The sequence below is a fragment of the Stegodyphus dumicola genome, chromosome 10 (genome assembly GCF_044657685.1).
Source record: "Stegodyphus dumicola isolate Sdum_Otavi_A_Nest chromosome 10, ASM4465768v1".
In the NCBI taxonomy this organism is placed as follows: Eukaryota; Metazoa; Arthropoda; class Arachnida; order Araneae; family Eresidae; genus Stegodyphus; species Stegodyphus dumicola.
The window spans coordinates 144,145,852-144,167,440 of record NC_140777.1 but is presented as its reverse complement, the minus strand read 5'-3'; the positions used below and the strand labels follow the sequence as shown (position 1 = coordinate 144,167,440).

The 21,589-nt window shown below is 31.7% G+C and overlaps 1 protein-coding gene across 1 annotated transcript in view; it reads right to left on the bottom strand.

The window, feature by feature from the left end:
- Window positions 1-1,586: 1,586 nt before the first annotated feature.
- Window positions 1,587-21,589, bottom strand: part of LOC118187946 (RNA-binding protein 39-like) — a 67,163-nt gene continuing 47,160 nt past the window's right edge. Inside the window, exons 7-14 of the mRNA XM_035358247.2 lie at window positions 20,870-20,981; window positions 20,670-20,762; window positions 15,651-15,848; window positions 14,818-14,883; window positions 11,600-11,804; window positions 7,361-7,502; window positions 4,149-4,333; window positions 1,587-1,804 (exon numbers count right to left, since the gene is read on the bottom strand). Of these exons, the coding sequence (XP_035214138.1) occupies window positions 1,719-1,804; window positions 4,149-4,333; window positions 7,361-7,502; window positions 11,600-11,804; window positions 14,818-14,883; window positions 15,651-15,848; window positions 20,670-20,762; window positions 20,870-20,981 (1,087 nt within the window). The 3' untranslated portion in view covers window positions 1,587-1,718. The remainder of the gene's footprint in view (window positions 1,805-4,148; window positions 4,334-7,360; window positions 7,503-11,599; window positions 11,805-14,817; window positions 14,884-15,650; window positions 15,849-20,669; window positions 20,763-20,869; window positions 20,982-21,589) is intronic.

The window sequence follows — 21,589 nt, the reverse complement described above, 5'->3', positions numbered from 1 at the left end:
TAGTAAAGACAAAATATTCTACAGTATGTGATTATTTATGTATATTTAATTTCAATTTAATTTAATAAAATTTACAATATTAAAATAAATAGAAGAATGAAATCTAATTAAAATTTGGCTTAATTATCTTCAGTAAGTACAGTCAAAAGTCGTTAATCCGGACTCGTCGGGACTTCGGCGATTCCGGATTATCGATTTTTCCAGATTATAGATCATCAGTTTAAATCTCGTAAGATGGCATGCAGAAATTCTAAAATTAAAAGTATGAAACCGTAATTTATGAAATAAAGAACAATTATGATCTAAAGGGTATCAAAATTTGCAAAAAGAAAAAGCTTAATATTTATTTGTTTACTTTATTAAACATTTCTTTCAATGTAAGTTGTTTAAGTTTTGCTTCGTTTCATGTGATAATACTTTCTCTTTAATTCTATTAAACAGACATAATTCCTTGTTCAGTTACAAAGTTGCGCTGTTCAAGTCCTATAATTGCCGTGTTGAGAACACCGACTAATTTGTCAATCGAAATTTTTTCGTTTTCAATAACCCCTGTCACTTTTCTTTGCTATCGGAAGCGAATTATTATAATGAGGAGGAACTTGTTTTAAATCATATCAAAGACGGAGCATATCGAGATGAAATACTACATTTGGTAAGGAATTATAAGCCAAATAAAATAAAAACATCTGCGCTGAAGATAAGGATAGTGCTGACAGCTCAACTTCCAATTCATTATGCGCCCGCCGCGGCGTTCCCCCCGCCGAGCAGCGTGAAATTGATAAACAGATTTCGGATTTCAAAACATACTTTCGCTTTAGATCCTTTACATATTAACAAATATATATCGGAAATTCTATTTGATATAATCGAAAGTTTAAGCTTACTTTTATAAAATTGCTCTTACAGTCTGCAAAAAATAATAAGCCGGATCCAATTCGAAAATTAAGGAACAACGCAATCATCAACATTAACTGAAATAGATAATTAGATAATTTTAGCTTATACATCCATTATACATAAAACACACACGCGAAAACGTATTCTGCACTTGCGCACACTCATATGCGCAGTCGTAAAAGATCTTACGTGCACGCGTAAACGCCTATGCGCATGTGTCAACGCGGCGCATGCGCAGAAAGTTTTTAGTTTTGAGGTTCGGATTACAGATCATTCCGAATAATGGGTGTCCGAATTAACAACTTTTGACTGTATGTTTTTTTTTTCCGGGGGGGGGGGGTTCTGACGTACCGTCATATTAATAGCTTACATAATTTTTTTACAAACTTGTTCTTCAAATCAATATTCAGCATTTTTAATTTACAATTTAATGTAGGAAGAACATTTTTCTTTTAGCCTAAGAAGAAATACACACACATTAATATTTATATCAAAAGGAAAATCTTTCAAATTGTGGAATTTATAATATATTACTTATAATACATTTCCATTTATTACAACTAAAAAAATTCTTAACATATATATCTGATAATTTTCAATACAGAATCTTATGCACTTATGCTATGATATATGTACACTATTTCATACAATAGTTAGATTATATTAACATGATTTGAATTCAGAAAACATTTTAGAAGTAAATTTATATATCTTTTATTTCAAATGACAATACATTCAAATGACATTTACAACTGCACATGGACTACAAAATGCCATATGCTAATGAAAGTTTGATAACACAGGCTTCATTTTTTTCTTCTTCAAAGAGCTGTTACTGCATTTGCAGAATCAGGAAACAACATGTGATAATTTATGACCGGCACATACGCAGCAACAATCACACGTCCTGAAAGTTAATAAAAATATAATCAAAAAATAGAATGTGGTAATTTATAAGTAGCGCATGATCTACTAGTCTAAAATCTTAAAAGTTATTATATGTATATATATATATAATTTTTTACTTTATTGAAGGCATTATGCTTGAATTTCAGAATTCTGATACATGGTTTACATAAACTGTAACTACAGTTCGTTGATAATTTTTTACTAAATGCTCATCTACAAAAAACAAATTACTAGTATTGCAACAGCAAAGCATTACAGAAATCAAAATCACCATAAAATGGGATCTGCTAATATTAAATTAATTGTTATTTCCTCCCCCCCCAAAAAAAAATTACTTAAGCCTTTAGTTGATATGACATAGCTGTGAGATACTTTCCTACATTTAAACAAAAGGAAAGGTACCGTAATTTCTGGAAGAAAGGCCGCATCAGCGTAAACGCCGCACTCGAGAAAAATGGCGGGGAAAAAAATTAAAATTACACAGAAACGCCGCAATAGATTAAATTGCGCGTGACATCGTCGTGGGCCGTATAGATGCAAAAACTCAACCTAAGTCCTGATATATGACATACCATCTCCCTTCGGAATAGTTTTTCGTTTAAAAATGATCATCGGCTTTAGCTTGTCACCGTTTGCGGCACAAGCTAACACACATGTAAATGACGTTCTTTCATGCCCCGTCATAAACATAGATACAGTTTTTGCACCAGTTTCATCAACAGTTCTGTTTGCAGGAGAGTCGAAAGCTAACGGCGTTTCATCCATATTTATTATCTGCGACCGAAGAAGTTTTTTTTTTTTTTGTCAATAATAGCTGTCACATGTTTTAGAAAAGATGACTTTTTATACTGCCAGTCCATTGGTAATTGTTGCCCGACTGTTGTTCTAGTACGCACAGAAATATTTTTTCTTTTCATAAATCTGCTACACCTCCTTTGAAATCATTTATGTTCATTCGTTTTGCTATAAATTTTGCTTGTAAGCGAATTTTTACAGTCGAAATTGCCATTCCCTTTCCTCGTTGCTCCTTTATCCAGTTTGCAAGGTCGTCCTCTAGATTTGGCCACCTTACAGTACCACTTCTTTTGGCTCGTTTCTGTTGTGGCATATTTTTAAGAAGTTCTTTTTCAGTTCTCCAAGGTTGAACACATCTGTCGTCCACTTCAAACTCTCGAGCTGCTGCTCGATTTCCAATTTGTTCAGCACGTGAAATTACATTAAGCTTAAAACCAGCAGTATAGCTTCTGTGCCATTTAGGGACATTTTCAAAAATCTTCCGTTCCCTTCTTACTTAAAAACTATCCAACAAGTACTTGTACCCAAACTGATGGGATCCATTCATGCTGAAGGGGAAATACGTCAGAGTTCGTTACTGCGAGGCAGGTGGAATCGTGTCCGCCTTTGAAAAAAATTGCAGAAAAGGCAGGAGTGGGGAGAGGATGGGTCCTGGAAGATTCATCGAATGGAACAGGAGAGAGACTATTCGAACTGATGAGAATGTTGATTTGAAAGGGGGAAGAATGTTATTGTTCTGAGATCTCGTTTAGGGTGAATAAGGCATGTAGGTCCGTTCAAGGGAAAGAATGTAAACAAAATAACGTTCGCAAAAAGCAACTGGTCTTTTGTGTGGGAACAGCACCAGTCTATGCACAATGACAAGGCCATCCAAACTATGTACAATGACCATCATAGGAAATATTTTATTTTTAGTGCACCTAAACGCCACATAGGTAGAAACGCCGCACCCGCTGAAAATTTAAGTTTTAAACACGTAAACGCCGCGGCGTTTCTTCCGGAAATTACGGTAACTGTCCCAGATGAATCTTAAATACATTGCTGATTATAATTAACATTGATATCCAGTTTAATAAATGAATGGAAGAGTAAATTTATGTTTTGCTTAATATTAATGGCACAAATACAGCACACACTTTAATCAGAGTTACGTATACCATTTTTTATTATCCTTTTCCTTGGTAATTAAGCCACTATAAAAAACTAGCAAACTAGTAAATTGTAAATTATGTACAAAATATAAAGCTTAAATCATACAAAACCTACTTTATACATAATTTAAGAATTCCTTATTTCCCCCCCCCCTACGAAACGTCTTTCCAAACTCTAAAAAATTACTTAAAACGAAATATTTACAGTAAAAAATGTAAACTCTGTTGTTAAGTTTTATCTATGGTAAATAAATTAATCTATTTGGGATAATGCTGGGATTACGTGGGACAATGTAATACATAAAAATCATTTATGTATAAAATATGAAAAATTTGGTTCTACCTTTCTTTGGGGGGGGGGTAGTGATAAATAGATCCTGAATATCAAAAGATTACCTGCAAAGTATCTTCCATGTAAAGCACTGACGGATGCTGCAGCAGCAGTAAGGTTCGGACACTTAACATAGACATTGCCTTCAGCAGAATTTTTATCAACATAAACATGAAGGGCACCACCATGGTTCCTGCATTCCTCAATAACATCATTTCTGATATCTTCATCCCAGTTAGGTCCAGTTTCCCTAGATAATGAAAAAAGCTATAACAAAGTATTTTATATATTAAATATATCAGCCATTGCAATATTTGTATATACTGACAAGTCAAAACATTATGACCATATTTCAATGAACTTGCCTGGATGACGCGGAGGGCACATGGTTAATTGGGAATTGTATTTAACTGCTGCTGTAGAAGGTAAGGAATCATTCTTGCACTTACTTTTGCGAGTGATGGGAAAGGCTGCTGACCTAAGCAAATTCGATAGAGGGCAGGTGATAATGGCCAGAAGATTTGGAACGCGTTTCTCTAAAACTGTGCAACTGGTAGGTTGTTCATGATTTGCCATTGTTAGTATTTAAGTAAAGTCAATAAATGGTGGCAAAACCAGCAGTAGACAGCAAGCTGTTGGACATCTATGCATCAACAAAGAAAAAGAATGTCTGGATGTCTGAGACTGTCTCGCTTGGTACAGCAAAACTGGTGCCAAACAGTGGCTCAGTTGAGAGCCCAACACAATGCAAGTCTGACTGCAAATGTTTCATAACACACAGTTTAGCAGACACTACAGACACTATTGGATATGGGGCTGCACAGCAGACGGGAGTCACGTACCTCTGTTGACCAAGAGTCAGTCATTTCAACTATGCCTACAGTGGTTCTGGGCACATGGAGATTGGACCATAGATAAGTGGAAAACAGTGGCCTGACTGAATGAATCATGTTTTTTCATTCATTGTGTCGATGGTTGTGTCAAGGTATACCATCTTCCAGGCAAACAGTTGCTCCCTCCCCTATAAGCAGGAAATATACAGGCTGGTGGTTGGCAGTATTATCCTTTGGGGGACGTTCTCATGGGTGGCTTTGAGACTTTTAGTTGTGGTAGAACAAACCATGAAAGCTATGGACTATCTGAACATAACTTCAGGTCAGTTGAACCCATACATAATGTCTCTCCCCAAATGGAAATGGAATCTTCCAGCAGGACAATGCCATGTCACAAGGCTCGAACTGTGTTAAAGGTGGTTCGAGGAGCATAAGGATGAATTCCAATTAATATCCTGGCCACCTAACTCGCCGAATCTTAACCTGATAGAGCTCATTTGGGATATCAGGGAGAGGCAGTTCAGAGCTCAAACACCACCATGTCAGAATATCTCAACTTTCCATAACTGCTGTTGAAATATTTGGTGCAACCTGCGTCCAGTCATCTAACAAGAACTTGTGGCATCCATGCCAAGGGGAATTGCAGCTGTTTTGCTGAACAAAGTTCACACAGCATGCAGGTGGTGATAATGTTTTAGCTCTTTAATGTATGTACAATCCCTATGAGCTGCCATTCAAATAAAAGACTATATTAATGATTCTCTTTTGACTGCTTTTATTAAGAAAATATAATATCTCAATGAATGTGGAATATATAATTAATTACAAATTTCCCCTAAAGAAATCTGGAAATAAAATATTACACATAACTTGCACAATTTAAAAATAAATGTGAGTTACAATGACCCCTTCTGGTAAAAATTCTCACTGCTTTACCAGGCAATACTTTTTTAGCATACACAATTAAAAGAAAGTTACAAAATAGTTACAATTATAAAATGACAATTATAGTTACTGTCAATTAATGATCTAATATACAAAATTTCTCACTCAAACCATTTTTTTCATCTATTTTGGACATGCAAGACCTTTCAAAATGGCTCTTATCCTTCAACTGCTTAACGGCTATCTGAAAAAGCTTAGGACCACACGAAAGCACATAGTCTGAGAAAGTACTCCTTATGACTATTTCAGTTTTTCAAACGTTTCAAACGTTGCATTTCTCTTGAACTTTGCATAATGCATGATTTAGAGCATACAGTACAAACTTATTTTGAATGTCGGAGAGATGTTACCCTGATCTTCCAAACACAAAGCTGCAGTACTGCAAGTTACTTCCTACTGGCCGTGCAGCTTTCATGTGCACACTGCTTACTGCATAAACAGTCTCACTACTTTCATGCATGCATAATTTGGATCAGTATACATACTGATGCAATATATTAATTTTTATTAACTGTTAACCTTTGGTTGTATATCATACTACATGATTCAACTATTGCATTTTTTAACTGACTGATGACTAGGCTAAAATGCCAGAATCTCTTACACACACCAATAAAACTGGCAAAAAGGGGAGAAATAAATTACATTTTAGAGCAATATATGTTACGATGACTTTTATAACATACATTTCTCTCTTACACATATGTATGAAAAGTAATGCTTTAATGCATGCAATTTATTAATTACATTTTCATATTTATGTACTTTACATAAATATCCGATTGTATGAGTTCAACACTATTGGCAATGTATCTTGGAATATACAATCACTAAATAAGAATATTATTGTAGCAGGTTGCTGGGAAAATTTCAAGACTTGAAACAGCAAGGAAATAAATGCCCCTTCATTGTTTTGCATTAGAAATGCCTGCTGTCAATAAAAAGGTATGACCCTTAGGTTCAACTCTTCTTGAAGTTCTGATGTGCCTCAGAATATGTCCTTTATTCATGGCCTGTTTGCTTTTTAGCTCCAAATACTAACTCAGTGATTTTTTCTTAATCAATCAATGACTAACAATGCTTACAATGAGGGTATTGCGGGAGAAAGTTATAGGAGCTATTGATTCACAAGTTTCTGTGACAGTAATTTCAATCTTGAAGTTTGAATTTAACCATGATCATGTTCAGTGAAATATAAAAATAAATTCTTATACAAAAGTGTATGGGTTTGCACAAACTTTAAGCCTTCTTATTAATTATTTTATTATTTATTTATTATTATTATTAGAAAAACAAGTATTACTTCTTATTACAGATTTTTTCTTCTCCTTTCTTATTAATCTGTTTCAAATATTATCTATTTTTCAACAGGCAATAATTAACTCCTTTAAAAAAAACCCAGAAGAAAATGCAAAACATCAAATAACATATGAAAACTTGTAAAACAAAATCATTAAATGCTTGTTCAATTATTAAGACATAGTTAAAACAGCACTCACTTTGCTGGATCAAACATATTTGAAAGTATGAAACATTGTGTAGCAACGGATACCGATGGATTGCCAGCCATGGGAGATGCCGCAGCTTGAGCAGTTAACTGTAGGGCTTTAACTGCAGCTTGTGGTAATTCAAAACCAGTGCCTTAAAAAAAAAAAAAAAAAATTCCAGTAATTAGAAAAGATTTCTTTACAAAGAACAGCGTGACAAAAAAAAAAAAAAAAAAAAAGTACTAATATACTGATGTAAAAAAAAGAAAGCTCAATACATAAAATGTAATTACCAAATAACAAGGTAATTTTTAAAAATACTTTTATAATATAACAAATGCCCATAATTTTTAGTATAACTAGAATTTGAACATTTTTCTTTATTTGAAACAACAAAAAGTGACGAAAAAGTTTGTTACTGATTAACAATACATCACAGAAATCACATTTATTGGGCTACTGAATGATTTCATGCATGTATTTTACATAATATCTCACTTCAGAATTAACAATAACAATAAATTATGCAGAAGGTAAAGTATTAGCAATTGCTTAACCTTTTGACATACACGATATTATTTGTATAATTTTTTTTAACTAAAAACCTACTCTTGCCCATTGTTCTGTGGGTGGTGGTCGCACTGTGAAACCACCGCGCATCTAGGACTTTGAAACTTACTGATGTAGCAGGGGAAAAAAACTTACCATTTTCCGTGCGCGTTTCCAATAAATGACGAAATTTACGGATTTAAAAAAAATGTATGTAAGAATTGCATTATATATAATTTTTTTACATTATTTTACAAAGTAAATCATCAGAAAAAATTAAAAAATAAACATTTATGTAATTTTTCTATAGCAGTGAAAATATAAGTACCTACATAATAAGGACATTTGGATAAATGGATTAAAAAACTCAATAAAATAAAGATAAAAAATCTGATGTGTACACCACATGACTTCCTTCTAAGGAATATTTAATTATAAGCATTTTTTCTTGTATTTCATTTAAACTTATCGGATTGAATTAAATCTACTTCGCCGACAGCGCATAAACCACAATAGAATAAATGCGTTCTTTAAAATTCACTCTAGTATTTGTTTACCATAACGACACTCCGGCGCTAGATTCACTTAACAGTATTATATTTAGTTCATATTATAACTCAATGCACAAAATTTATATCATTTAAAGAATAGAATTATCTAATCGTTGCCACATGTTCTATTCAAATACTATAAGGTACTCTTCTGTTTTGAGGGCCGTAAAAAAATTGCAGTGAAAATGTATGCGCAAAAGCGCCCGTTTAACAGCGCGTCAAATCTAGCATACGCGCTGGTTTCAGATTGCGTTTAGTTTATATAGTTCTATATTTCTTATGATGCCATTGAAATACTAGTTTCATTTTTAAATCCTTTTTTTGATATCCTATGGATTTAACAATTTGAGAATTGCCCATGATGAAAAGTCGGCAATAGAATTTTGGGTAAAGTGCAGAATAACTCACTGCTTTACGCATTTTTAAGAATTGCACATACTCGGTATCCATGTGCACATCGACTAATTTTCACTTAAAAAAACCCTCAGAATTGCACAAAAATGGCACTGCGCACCCCCCTTGACTTTATCTATGTACACATCGACCTATCTTCTTTCATTTAAAAAGTAAAAAAAAAAAAAAAAATTGAGAAAAATCCAATTGTCTTCACCCTCGTAAAAAGAGGCAAACAAATAAGTGAGTGATTCTGCACTTCTTAATTCCGATTCTGAAAATTTTCAAAGAAAAGGCATCATTCATTATAGTAGAAAATTATGTTTGAACAACCGAGATGAAATTATGCTTTAGCGATAAGTCGGTAGCGAAATAGCGATGCAGGCATCCATTCAGTTATGTTTAGCAATTTTTATATAAATTATAATAATGATCTGAAATAGTTATTTACTCTTATGCTTCCATTCAGTCATGTTTAGCCTTTTTCATATAAATTATAATAAGAAAAAAGTGTTATATGAAATTAACCTTTCATCTAAATTAAAACATCAATCTTAGTTATTTACTATTATATTTCCTTTCTTGCCGCAATTATTTTTGGTAGCATTGGCATCAACAATAGTTCGGCGATTTTTTACGGCCCTCGAAACCGAATAGTATCTACTAGCAACAATAGTTCGGTGATTTTTTACAGCCCTCGAAACCGAATAGTACCTACTATAATAAAGCTAGAATGATGTATAAAAGGAATTAAGCAAACAAAACAAAAAAGAAACAGTTTTTCACAGACGATTGAGTATTTCTCATTCAATTAATTCAGTTCTCACTTCGCGAGAAGGCAAAAATGCATAAAAACTCAAAATATCTATATTAAAAATTACGAAGAAAATCTTAAATACTTATTTCCTCGAAAAAATTTCAGAAAGAATTAAGCATGATTTAATTCGCAACAATAAATGAAGGCATTTATCTTTGTTGTTGCGAAGCTAAGTTTCTCTAGATTGGCAACAAATCCACTAGTCTGCTGTTTCAAATGTAAACAATCAATGGCCGCCATAAAAAAAAAGGCTAAGCGGCACTCAAACAATTTTAAAATTGTTGATAATTCTAAAAATATTGCATACAGATTTACTAAAGGCATAAAAACCTTAACCGGAAGATAAAAACAACATAATTCAATCATTTTTTAAGCAAAAATGTACAATTTACAAACATATAAGAGTAAAGAAACAGATTACTGAGCCGGGTAACAGAGTGGATATATATATAAATATATTTATATACATTTGGTGCGGCTGATTGCAACCAAAATACGAGGTGCACATCTACATGTTATAGCAGACCTATATACAAAATTTCAACATTCTGAGGCTACTTGTTTTTAAGTTATGCAAGACACGTACGTACGAACGTATGTACGTATGTTCGTTCGTACAGACACCACAAAAAATTCTCTTCAGAATTAATTTTAAAGCAATTTTATAATTTTTTTGGAGAAAACGAGTCTTTTATTCTGTTCTTACATACACATATCACACAAAAACATCGTTAAATTACATTCGATAGCGGTCAAAATGGATATTTTCATTGAAATATGCTGCCTGAAACTTTTCACGATTACAATACTTCCTTTTTACTTCGTAAGGTTTCTTCCTTGTGCTACAAAATGTACACTGCCTGGATTTAAATTTCACTGGTATGTGTCCAGCGTTATTTAGTTTCTTTTATTTAGTTCTTTTTCTTTTCTATTAAAAATAGAAATTGCATAAAAGTTATTTTTAGTTTCTTTTCATCTGGCACATGAAATTTGTGGTTATTTATGTTAATTGGGGGGGGGGGCTTGGTCTTTTTGGGTTTGTACGGATCGTTCGTTTCCCATTCATACTTATTTCATTCGTATTGCGTCCCCAAATATTCAGAAAATATTTTTAATTTAAAATAAAACTTTTATGCAATTTCTATTTTTAATTATAGCAAAGTATATTTCCATTAAACTTAAACCAAAGGAAATAATTTATAAAATCACAATACTAGCTTGAGGAGCAAGTGTGTTGATGTCAGAGAAAAGTATTTGGAAAAGAAAGACCTTTTTACTGGGCAGGTGCATGTATTGTTTAGTAATAAAATAACCCTGTGGTTTCAAAGCCCTTTATCTATATCCGGGTAAAAATAAACATTCCTATTTGAAAAGCAAGCGAACGCCATTGAGAAGCAAACGCCAGTGGTTTCAAGGTGCGACCACCGAGCCTCTAGAGGATTGTAAGCATTGTGACACAATGCTTTAGTGGCGCATTGGTCGCGCCCTGAAACCACATAGCAAATGCCATACATATAGAGGATTTTTTTTTATATATGCAGTTTAATTCCTGCAATTTTTTATTGTTTATGATAGAAATCATGATGTGCGATGACTAACGTTTGAAATTTAGAGTTGTTTATATTAATAAAAGGAAGTTATTTTGTTTCATCGAAAACAAATTTTAAAAGGCATCTGATCTGAAGTATTAATACCTAAAACATATATGATTCTACAGTCATTTTGTGTTATTTAGATGTAAAAGATCAGTAATCAATTCATTTTCACTCAAAAATCTCGGAAAAAAAGAGGAGAAAAAAAATTTGGAAAATGGTGGTTTCAAAGCGCGACCACCGCACGTCAAAGGGTTAAAAAATTATGCGGAAGGTAAAGTATTACCATACACAGACCAAAACAATACATTCAAGACAGCTATTAAAATAAAAGGTTTTTTTTGCTTACCTTCAGCCAACTTTGCCATTAGTTGTAAACGTCCTGTAGCGCCAAGATCAATACCAGCTCTATCCATTTCTTCAGTGTCCAAAAATGATGGTCCTTGAGTAAAATCTGTACGGTCTGTCACTGTTCCTACTTTCATGGGTCTTCCAGCTAGTTCAAATCCATTTAACTGATCCAATGCTTTTTTTGCACTCTCTGCATCATGAAACTACCGAAAAGAAAGAGAATTTATATAAAATTCACACAAAAATGTAATTAATTCTTAAAAAATACTTTTTATTACATATATTTATTCATGCATGTACATACATGCATACCATACATCTCCAAGAAAAGTTCGAGAAAACTCATTGTAATATAAAACTAGAGCTACAGTGACTAATTTTTTCTTTTTAATAACCTTTCACAATTATATATCACAATAAATTGTATACATCTAACTTTCATTAACTAATTTAAAGATAAAGTTCACCATATTTGGACAGCTATTCTGAAAAATAAAATTATAGTACGTCTTAACAAAACCATTGGTGTAAACAGCATGAAGAAGAGTTAAGGGTAGAAAAATGGAAGAATGGAGATGAAATACGATACTCTAAAGTTGCATTCACACCAGTCCGTTGGCGTGGAAAGAAATTCTTTCTGCATATGTCTATTCACACAAGAATGGAATCCTTTGCTTTAAAAGTTTTCATATACTTATTAGATGCCTCTTCATATCTGAGGGAAAATGTGTATTTTTGTGTGGTATTTTGGCTTCCTATGGTTATATTTTTAAAAATAAAATGGATGAAATTTCCCTTAGCTCAAAACTTATTTCACTTTTTGTAGAAGAAGCAGCAGAAAATGGTGGGTTATATTAATATGTGAGAGACGACTACAAGATGATGTAAATAATATAACTGAAGAGATGCACTTAAACAACATTAAAAGCTTTTTTAATTACTTTCGCATGATGCTTCATCAAGCTGATGAATTTCTAGCTCTCGTTGAACTAGTTATCCAAAACCAGTACACTAATTCTCATCAGAATATCTCAGAAAAGCATCATTCAGAAGAGAGGAAAAGGATATCCTAAAAAAGGATAGCTGTATATCTCTAATTCATTTTATTCATGTATTTTGTTGAGTGATAATTAAAATTCTTAATTGCATATTCAGATTTCAGACAGTGGGTTTTTTACAGGGTAAGACTTCTCTTAGACATTGAAATATTAGTTTAATTCTCTTAACTAGTACAAAAAACTTAGGTCTACTACCTAAAGAAGATGCAAACTGAATATATACAGGAATTCCTAAAACCAAGCAGTGGAAACTATCCAGTATTTATATCACGTGAAGCCTCAGCTGTGTTTTGTTTACTTTATAGCTCAGACTGGTACATCTAAACGAACCACCAAAATTAGAAAGCACTTTACGGACACAACGTCAACAACGTATGGGTTCAAATAAGCTACCTGTAGCAGACATGAAGAGCCATCTAGTGATTAAAAAAAATTCTAAAAGAACATGTATGTTTGAAAGTGCATATATGATACACCTGCCTGGTAGATAAATGCAAGCAGCAATGCACCAGTGTATCACTTGGCTGCTACTAACATTTGGGATTGATGTATACATATACGACATACCCATCTCCAAAGGGTTTTTCAGTTCAGTAGCATGCCATCATGAAAGATTTAAAGGTAAGCTACTAGAAGAAGGAGATTCCAAACAATCTAAGAAGAAATGACACTACCCATGCTACAAAGCTTTCCTTCCAGCTCTGAAAGTATGTTTAGTGCCTTGCAATGACATATTTAAAATATTCAATGAAGTTGCAAAATTTTTTTCTGAATTCTCCATATTCAATGTTACTTGAACTAAAGTGAATGAAGAAATTCAAAGCATTGATGAGTTAATACATAAAGTATTTGTTACAATCAGTATTTTGAAAAGCCTTTTTAATACGAAAGTTATTCAAAGCAGGCACGATTAATTATGTTTACTGTATATTAGTAATGTAGTATTCATGTATTATTTGAACATATTTACATTTCTCTTAGTTGTATTACTGTGTATTTTATATTTTTGTATCTGGTATTTCTGGTGCTTGTACAGTATTCCCATATATTCTCTCCAATACATGCCTTAATTATTCTCATATTTCCTCTGATCTGCCTTCTTTATCTACTTACTTAAGTGTAAACCAGCTCGAATTATGCCCCTGAGATATTTAGTTTATGTTTAGCCTCAAGGGGGGGGGAATCACAACTTCAAAGTAAATACTCAGTTTGCAGAAATATACTCAAGAGCATTAATTTTTTGATGGGGACTCACTGGTCTTAGTGACTGGGCATCCCGGTGTTGCCCCATTTAAAAGGAATCACATCTATGCTACTGAAGCATGATCTAAAATTTATACACCTGGGAAACGGCATATGAAGAATATAATTTAAAAAAAAAAAAAAAAAACTACAACAAACTACTGACCAAGAAAAAGGGGGGGGGAAACTTTAAAATATATAGTTGCAAACCTGGATCTGCAGTGCCAATTAGAACACTAGAAGCAAAATTCAAGAGATGTTACCAATGTTATTAGCAAAGAAAATGAAATTTTTGGTTGCAACTATTCCTATTAATTGAAATGCTTAACTGCTAAAAAAGTTACCCAGGTAATTTTATATCAAAACTATTATTTTATAATCAAAGGGGAAGGGCCAAGTGGCTATCCCTTTTATTATTTTTTAAATAGTAATTTTCCCCTTCAAATCCTTTCCTCGTAACATTTAAGAATTTTCAACACATAAGCTTCATAAAATATTTTTCAAGGATTTTAATAAGTTTCTTATGAAAATTTTGGAAGCATACTTAATACATTTATATATGTTTGCAATACATCTTCCTCATGTTTTATTCAAAAACTCTTTAAACGTAGCAACACAAAACAAAACTTTCTGCAAGTATGCATGCAAATTCACACTTTAAATGTTTTTAAAAGTGTTAAACTTGCATAAAAATGGGAAGTATAGCAATCAGGAATCATTTAATTCTAGCAGCAATATATACTAAATATGTAAAAATATTAGATTTGGGAAGTGAAATAGATTATAATAATCCATTTCATTTCTGATCCTCTCCCAAACATGTTTTTTCCCCTATTTTTCGTACAAAATCAACTTTTAAAACTGACTAATAAACCGCTATTTTATTTAAATAAAAATAACAAAAAAATGCACTTACTGTAACAAACCCGTACCCTTTCGATCTTCCAGTTTCTGTGTCTTTAATAAGTTCAATCCGGTCAATCTAAAAAGATAAAATGCTTAAATTTAGAAAAAAGTAAACAAACCAATAAATAAATTATTTCTCTAAAAATCTGGTACAATTAGTTGATTACACCAAATTTTTAAAAATATCCTTTTTCTTATACCTATTCTTATAATTTATTCTAAAATGCTGTTAGCACAGTTTTGCCTTATAAATTAAATTACAGTAGACAACCAAGTAAGCAAAGTAATACTGTAAATGATGCTTACTTTGTTACATAAATCAGCCTTTGTTAATTAAATCAGCCTTCAAAACAAGAACAACACACGTCAAAACAGAGAGAACACAGTTTTCATTTATACATATTAGTTTATAGTATTTTGTTGAATATCAATGGGAAACAGAAGATTAAACAGAGCTTATATTCCAAATTATGTACTGCTGCAGATAAAAAGCAATTCCTTAATACCGTGATATTATCCACTGTAAATGCTGTTATTCCAAGCATTTTCTTTTCCTTTTTATATTTCTCTTGGAAATTTTACTTTATTCTGATGGCTTGCAATAATGATAGTCCCGCCATTCAGAATGAAAAAGCTTAACTTTTTACAGAAAAGATCCAGCTAATCAAGAGTTAAACATACCATATTCACTTTTATTTAACTTATACCTCTCAACCCACAACAGTATTAAAAACAATACAATTAAGTTTATATAATAATAAGACACAGGATGCCGGCTATTTAGCTAAAGTTCTAGAAACAAAAATGTACACATCCATCTTTTTCAGGTTATAGAAAACTTACTTTTCCAAATGGTTCAAAAATTCCTTTCAGCATTTCCTCAGTAATGTTGAAATGTAATGATCCTATATACAGTCTCATTGGTCCAACATTGCCTCGTTGAGCATTCATGGCACTAGCAGCAGCTCTGTTCTTCTCTGCTTGTGTAAGCTGAACTATGATAGGCACACCTAGTAATTTTTTTCCAGAAAGACTCATTGCCTAGAAGTGATTAATCATAGAAAATTAATACCTAAAATTTAATTACATATTATAAAAATATTACAAAATTGCAGTTATGACCAAAAGGTTAAACATCACACTTTTATAAACAAATTCATCTTGAAAATACTAGATTAATAAAGAGCTTAGTCTTATTTCTGATTATACTTCAGGTACTTTTAGTTAAAACCCTCATGTTTAAAAATGCAAATATGCTTTATAGATTCTAAAATAACCCAAAAGCTATTTATCAATTATTTGATTATTATTTTAATTACAGCTATGAATATTACATTAAAAAAGCAAGAAAATCTCCCTTTCCAGATTAATTTAATAACAAACAATTTCTTTTTTCAAATTCTTTTACAGTTTTATAAATAGAAAAATTCTCCAATGAATTAAAAAATAATTACAAGCAACTAAATAAAAATTTAAACTGCTTTTACCAAAAAGAAATATGACAGCACCATATGGGGAAATAAATGAAGATTCTAATAACTCAATGCATCAGTCATATGATTAAACTCATTACATCATTTTATTTTTAAAAAAATCATATGTATTACTTCTCTAAATATGTTTTGCAAGGGGGATTTGATGTTTAATTTTGATGCAATATAAATAAAATAGTACAAATACACACTATGTAATTTATATATGAAAAATAAAAAATTATAATCCTTACTTTCCCCTACAAAATTGTACACTAATTATTCATTAAAATTTGCCCAATCTGTTAAGAATACATAAGTATAAACTGACTATGACTGCTGTTACGTCTTTACACACCAGGTGCATCATGTTCTACCTCCTCTCTCTTCTCCCTCATTGTTGTTAAAATTTTTATTATATGTATGTCATGTAAGTCCTTACTCAGCTTTTATTTTCACAATCAATGATGACAGATATACTTTTAAATGTTATAAAAATGTTTTAAACCATGCAAATATTCATATTTTGGCATTTTTAAATTTAAAGAAATCCGTCTGGTAAAATTATGAGAACTAACTTTTTATATATTCCTCTAGTCCTTATATTTAAAAAAACTTTTGTACTTGCCATAAAAAATAAAATGTTTGACTTCAGCACAATAAAAATTGGCAATATAATTGACGTAAAATTGGGATATTATTCAAGAACTGTACACATATTGAAGAGCAAAATATTTGCATATATCTGTAACTAAAAATAAAACAATTTCTGATGTTAGAAAATTATGCATTTGTACGCACATTATTGGGAAAAATAGTGATGTATATAATGTTTTTTTAAATGGAGATGTTATTCACAGAAAATAGCAGGCTTCAATACTGGCACACATCTAACTCATAACATTATTTGGATTAATTAAAAATAAAAAATATTTATATTTTAATGAATTTTTCATGATTATCTTTCTAAAGTAATAAAACTTTGAGAATATTAATAACATAATTTTAGACTTTGTAAACTTATAAATTACTTGCATAAAAATTCTTTTCCCATAACAAATGCAATAAAATTATAAATTAAAATTTTAGTTGCAAAAGGATTTCATTGAATGGCATTCATATCTTAGAACTATTCTAATGTATTTATTAATAGCACCTCTATGCAAACTGAAACTTATGACAGAAATTGCACATTTTGAAATCGAATATCTTGGTCAATTTTTGTCGTATGGTAGTCTAGCGTCTTGTGCTCAATTTTTAAAACAATTACAAAATTTTCTAAATAAAATTATATGGATTGGAGAAACATTCTACTGATGTTCAGGCCATATCAGCTGGAGGAATATCAAGTATTTTAAATAAGTATTGCATATCTATATCTGCCTGCTTTAGTTTCAATTTACTGCAGAAGAATTACAAACAGGAAGGAAAAGGGAAGGCATATCTGAGACCCCAGATCACTGACAAAAGTTATACCATAAATCACAGAGAGGATAAATGATAGTTTTCATAAAAATATAATCTAAATTATACTTATCAAAAGTAGAATCAGGTTATTTAGTAATGTACTGAAGTAAAAGGCCTAGGGCAAAGATTATTAATGATTGTGAATTTAAAAATATGGAAAAAGAGAAAGATAACAGGTACTCATAATTTCCTACTAAAGTACATAACATTATGTGGTGACAGTTATGAAAGAAAGGATGCCGGGGAAATGTTTAATATAATCAATGCAGTAAAATGAATTACAAGAAGATACATTTTAAAGTGGAACTTTATAAGTCAATTAGTTTTAAAAATTCTTAGCATCTGACTGACTAATTTGACTTATTTAAAATAAATTTAGCACACACCTGTACCACTTTTTTTAACATACGATTTTGAATGTTTTGATTTATTCATATAATTTTGAACTCAATTCCCAAATTAGAGTAATGAAAATTTTCTTTCTTTTTAAAATCTTTTTTAATTTACTTTTATGTTCTGCTAGTAATAAGAATCTTCAGAATTAAACAACCAAATGATTTGAAGTGGATTCTTTAAACCGTAGTTAAGCAGTTGATTGCTATTTGCCTAAGGGAAAAGATGCCTTCTAAGGTGGCTTTCTAAGGAGAAATGATTTACATTCATGTTATGTATCAGAAAAACCACAAAAACTGCCGCACAGCCAGCTCATTCACGAGGATTTGAGCCCAGGTCGAGATTCCAGCATTTAACAATTTGATTCCTCAGCCACTGGTGGGCCTGAATAATACCTCATTATTACATGTAGGGTAAATTTCAAATTAGGGTAATTAACATATACAATAGACCTTCATTAATACGGGAATTATTGTACTGTTACTTGAAAAAATGCACACACAGATAAATTTTTGGTGAAAAATTCCTGTTGGACTGCTGCAAATGAGACTGAAAAATGCCTGGTAACTTAATCGCCAATTGTACTGATGGCTCAATGTAAATCTACCAGTTAATTTGCATGTTGCAGCAAAACATTCTACAGTGTTCAAGGCATATAACATTTCCTGACGGGTGGGCAGAATGATAGTACTTTCCTCACTTTCTTCTGATGACATTTCTTGCCCCTCAAACACAAATTGCTGTTTGCAACATCTGGTACACTATTCTATTTATCAACCGAAATGGTACTGTTATCACTATCTTATAAGGTACTTTTCCCTTTCTGCATGCCTTCGTGGTGTAATTGCAAGCATAACTGAAGTGTATTCAAGAGATACAGGGTTCGAGTACCGGCAACGGGCACTGCACATTTTTCATATCTTTATAGCTGCAGGTTTTTCTAAAACAGTTCTGTACGTGTTGTGAGAACATGAATTTCCAAGGTGCTGCGATAGCTCTTACTGCATCAAGCATATTTCAAGTTGGCATTTCCAGCTCCTTTTCAGCAGTACAAATTGCAGCTCTCACAAGTTACTTGCAATAAGATGTCCATAAATGTGATAATGCTTTGATCCAAAGACTGAAGATGATTTGTTGCATTTGGGAGAGTGAACCTTTACGTGTTCAGTCATATATATTATGGGCTGTACATCTGCCCAGTGTCATAAGAACATGCCTATTCTGAGTCATCATTCAACTGTTAAAATGATGAAGTCAATTATGAAATGAGTTGTAGATCCTAGATTTCTTATGGTACAAATAGATGAAGTTAAAGTAATCATGTTTTTAAAACAACATGGTTTCTTGCACTTACTGATCAGCCAAGTATGGTGCTAATTACACATAAGAACAGTTAAATATTACACATCAGAATCATTAAACATTGTTTAGTGCATGCTCTAACATAACACTTGTTACCTTTTATCCCCAGGGTTACGATTTGTGAAAAGATAGTAAAAAGTGCAGTTTCATACATTTTGTAGGTATTACACAAAGCATACTTTTCTCTTACTTGGTCAAATTCATTTAGTTGTTTGTTCCTTCTTCATCAATTTATATGCTTCATGACAAATCCCTAATGATGAAATCAAGTGTCTCTTTTGGTATAGCCAACCTGCAGAACAAATGAAATTTGAATGTCTAAATTTTCTTGCAATCTCATTTGCTTTTGACTGAATTATAGGTCCACTTAAAGGTATGTTGGAAGTGTGCGTATGATTGAACCAATTTAGAAGTAAAGTTTTGACATCATTATACTTAGCACTGCAAAGTCGCTTAGATTTGTTCCCAGAACCTGATGCAGCAGCATTAAATTTTTTCAGAACCTTTAAGTATTGTTGATAAGATAGATTTGGCAGTTTCATACTTTTCGGCAACTGTATTTCTTCAGAGTGCTGAAAATTCATATAACTAAATCACAGTTCAGTAAATCTATGCAAATATTTTATTATAAATGCAACCCATTTAAATTTTAATTGGAATTATCCATTTAGTATGCTGTGTCCTACTGAGTTTTAGGTAGAATAGAAGATACTAGCTCATCCTGGTGATCACTGTAAGACAAAGACAGGTACATAATTTTACCTGATTAGTTCAAAATTATTCAAGATTTAATATTAGTCACACTACATTTCTGAATACTGCCCTTGTAGAGATGAAAGTACGAAAATCAACAAAATTGCATGTTATGATAAAACTTAGTGATGCAAAATACTGAAAAACAGTTTGTAATTCATGCTAACCGATAAATCTTCCTGTAAAATATATACATCACTGTCCAGATCAAAATTTTGTTCATGTTAATCAAGCGTTTGTCTTAAGAAAAAATAAGGAAGGTTACTGTACTTGAAATTTAAAAGAACAGTATTAAATACAATAAAGTGCATCATTTAATTTTCCCCTCTCAATTTTAAAGAAGTAAAATGAGTACACAAAAGCTTAAGCAAATACAAAATAAAATGGAAAACTACAGATTAAAAAATATACATACCAGAGACACAGAAAATGTGTCTTGAAATTCAACATAGGCAATTCCTTTAGATCGTCTTGTTTTATTATCCATTATAATTCTAACGTCTTGAACCTAAAACAAAAAAGTTAAAATCTATCACATACAGCATATCACATACTGCAGATAATTTCCAAATTGCAATATACATATAAATCAATAGCGTTTAAGAATGAACTTGCCTTTCCAACAGGTGAGAAAAACTCTTCAAGATCTCGAGCTCTAACACGTTGAGATAACTGCATACAAAAGACTGTTCTCATATCTCGCTCTTCAGGAGTTAAGTCTGGATTTCTGTTCCAAGTATTGGGATTGAAAATAAAGAAGTTATAATTTATATTAATTCACAGTAAATGTAACACAATTAAAAAGACGATTTAAAAATTAATGTTTGTTTATGTAAATTGGCTTTAGGTTTTAAAATGAATTTTACTACAAAAATTATAGCATTATTATTAATTAGTTTAACAACTTCTAGTTATACAAATTCATCGTTAAAACCTGTTTTACCATAAGCATGTCCCGCATTGCATTGAGTACAAAAATATGCTGTAAAGACATCAAATGTCAGTGATCATTTCCATTGAATGGTAAAAATTATAATTCTGAATTTTTTCATATCTTAACTTGTTCTTAAACTTGCTGCGGGACAGACCGCATTATCAAAATACTTTTTCAATACCAGCAATGTTGCATCAGCTGTAGATAATGTTCCAATAATACTTACGAAGGTAGTAAAAAAATTGGTTGAAAGGGGAGTGAATTATTTATGACTTAATCACAAATTTTAATATTTATTGCTTTTTAAAAATAACCAGAATCAAATCAATTCAAATTCTAAATATTGATGGAGTTTGAATTATGATAAAACATTTATGTTTGAAGCAGTTGACACAGAAAGT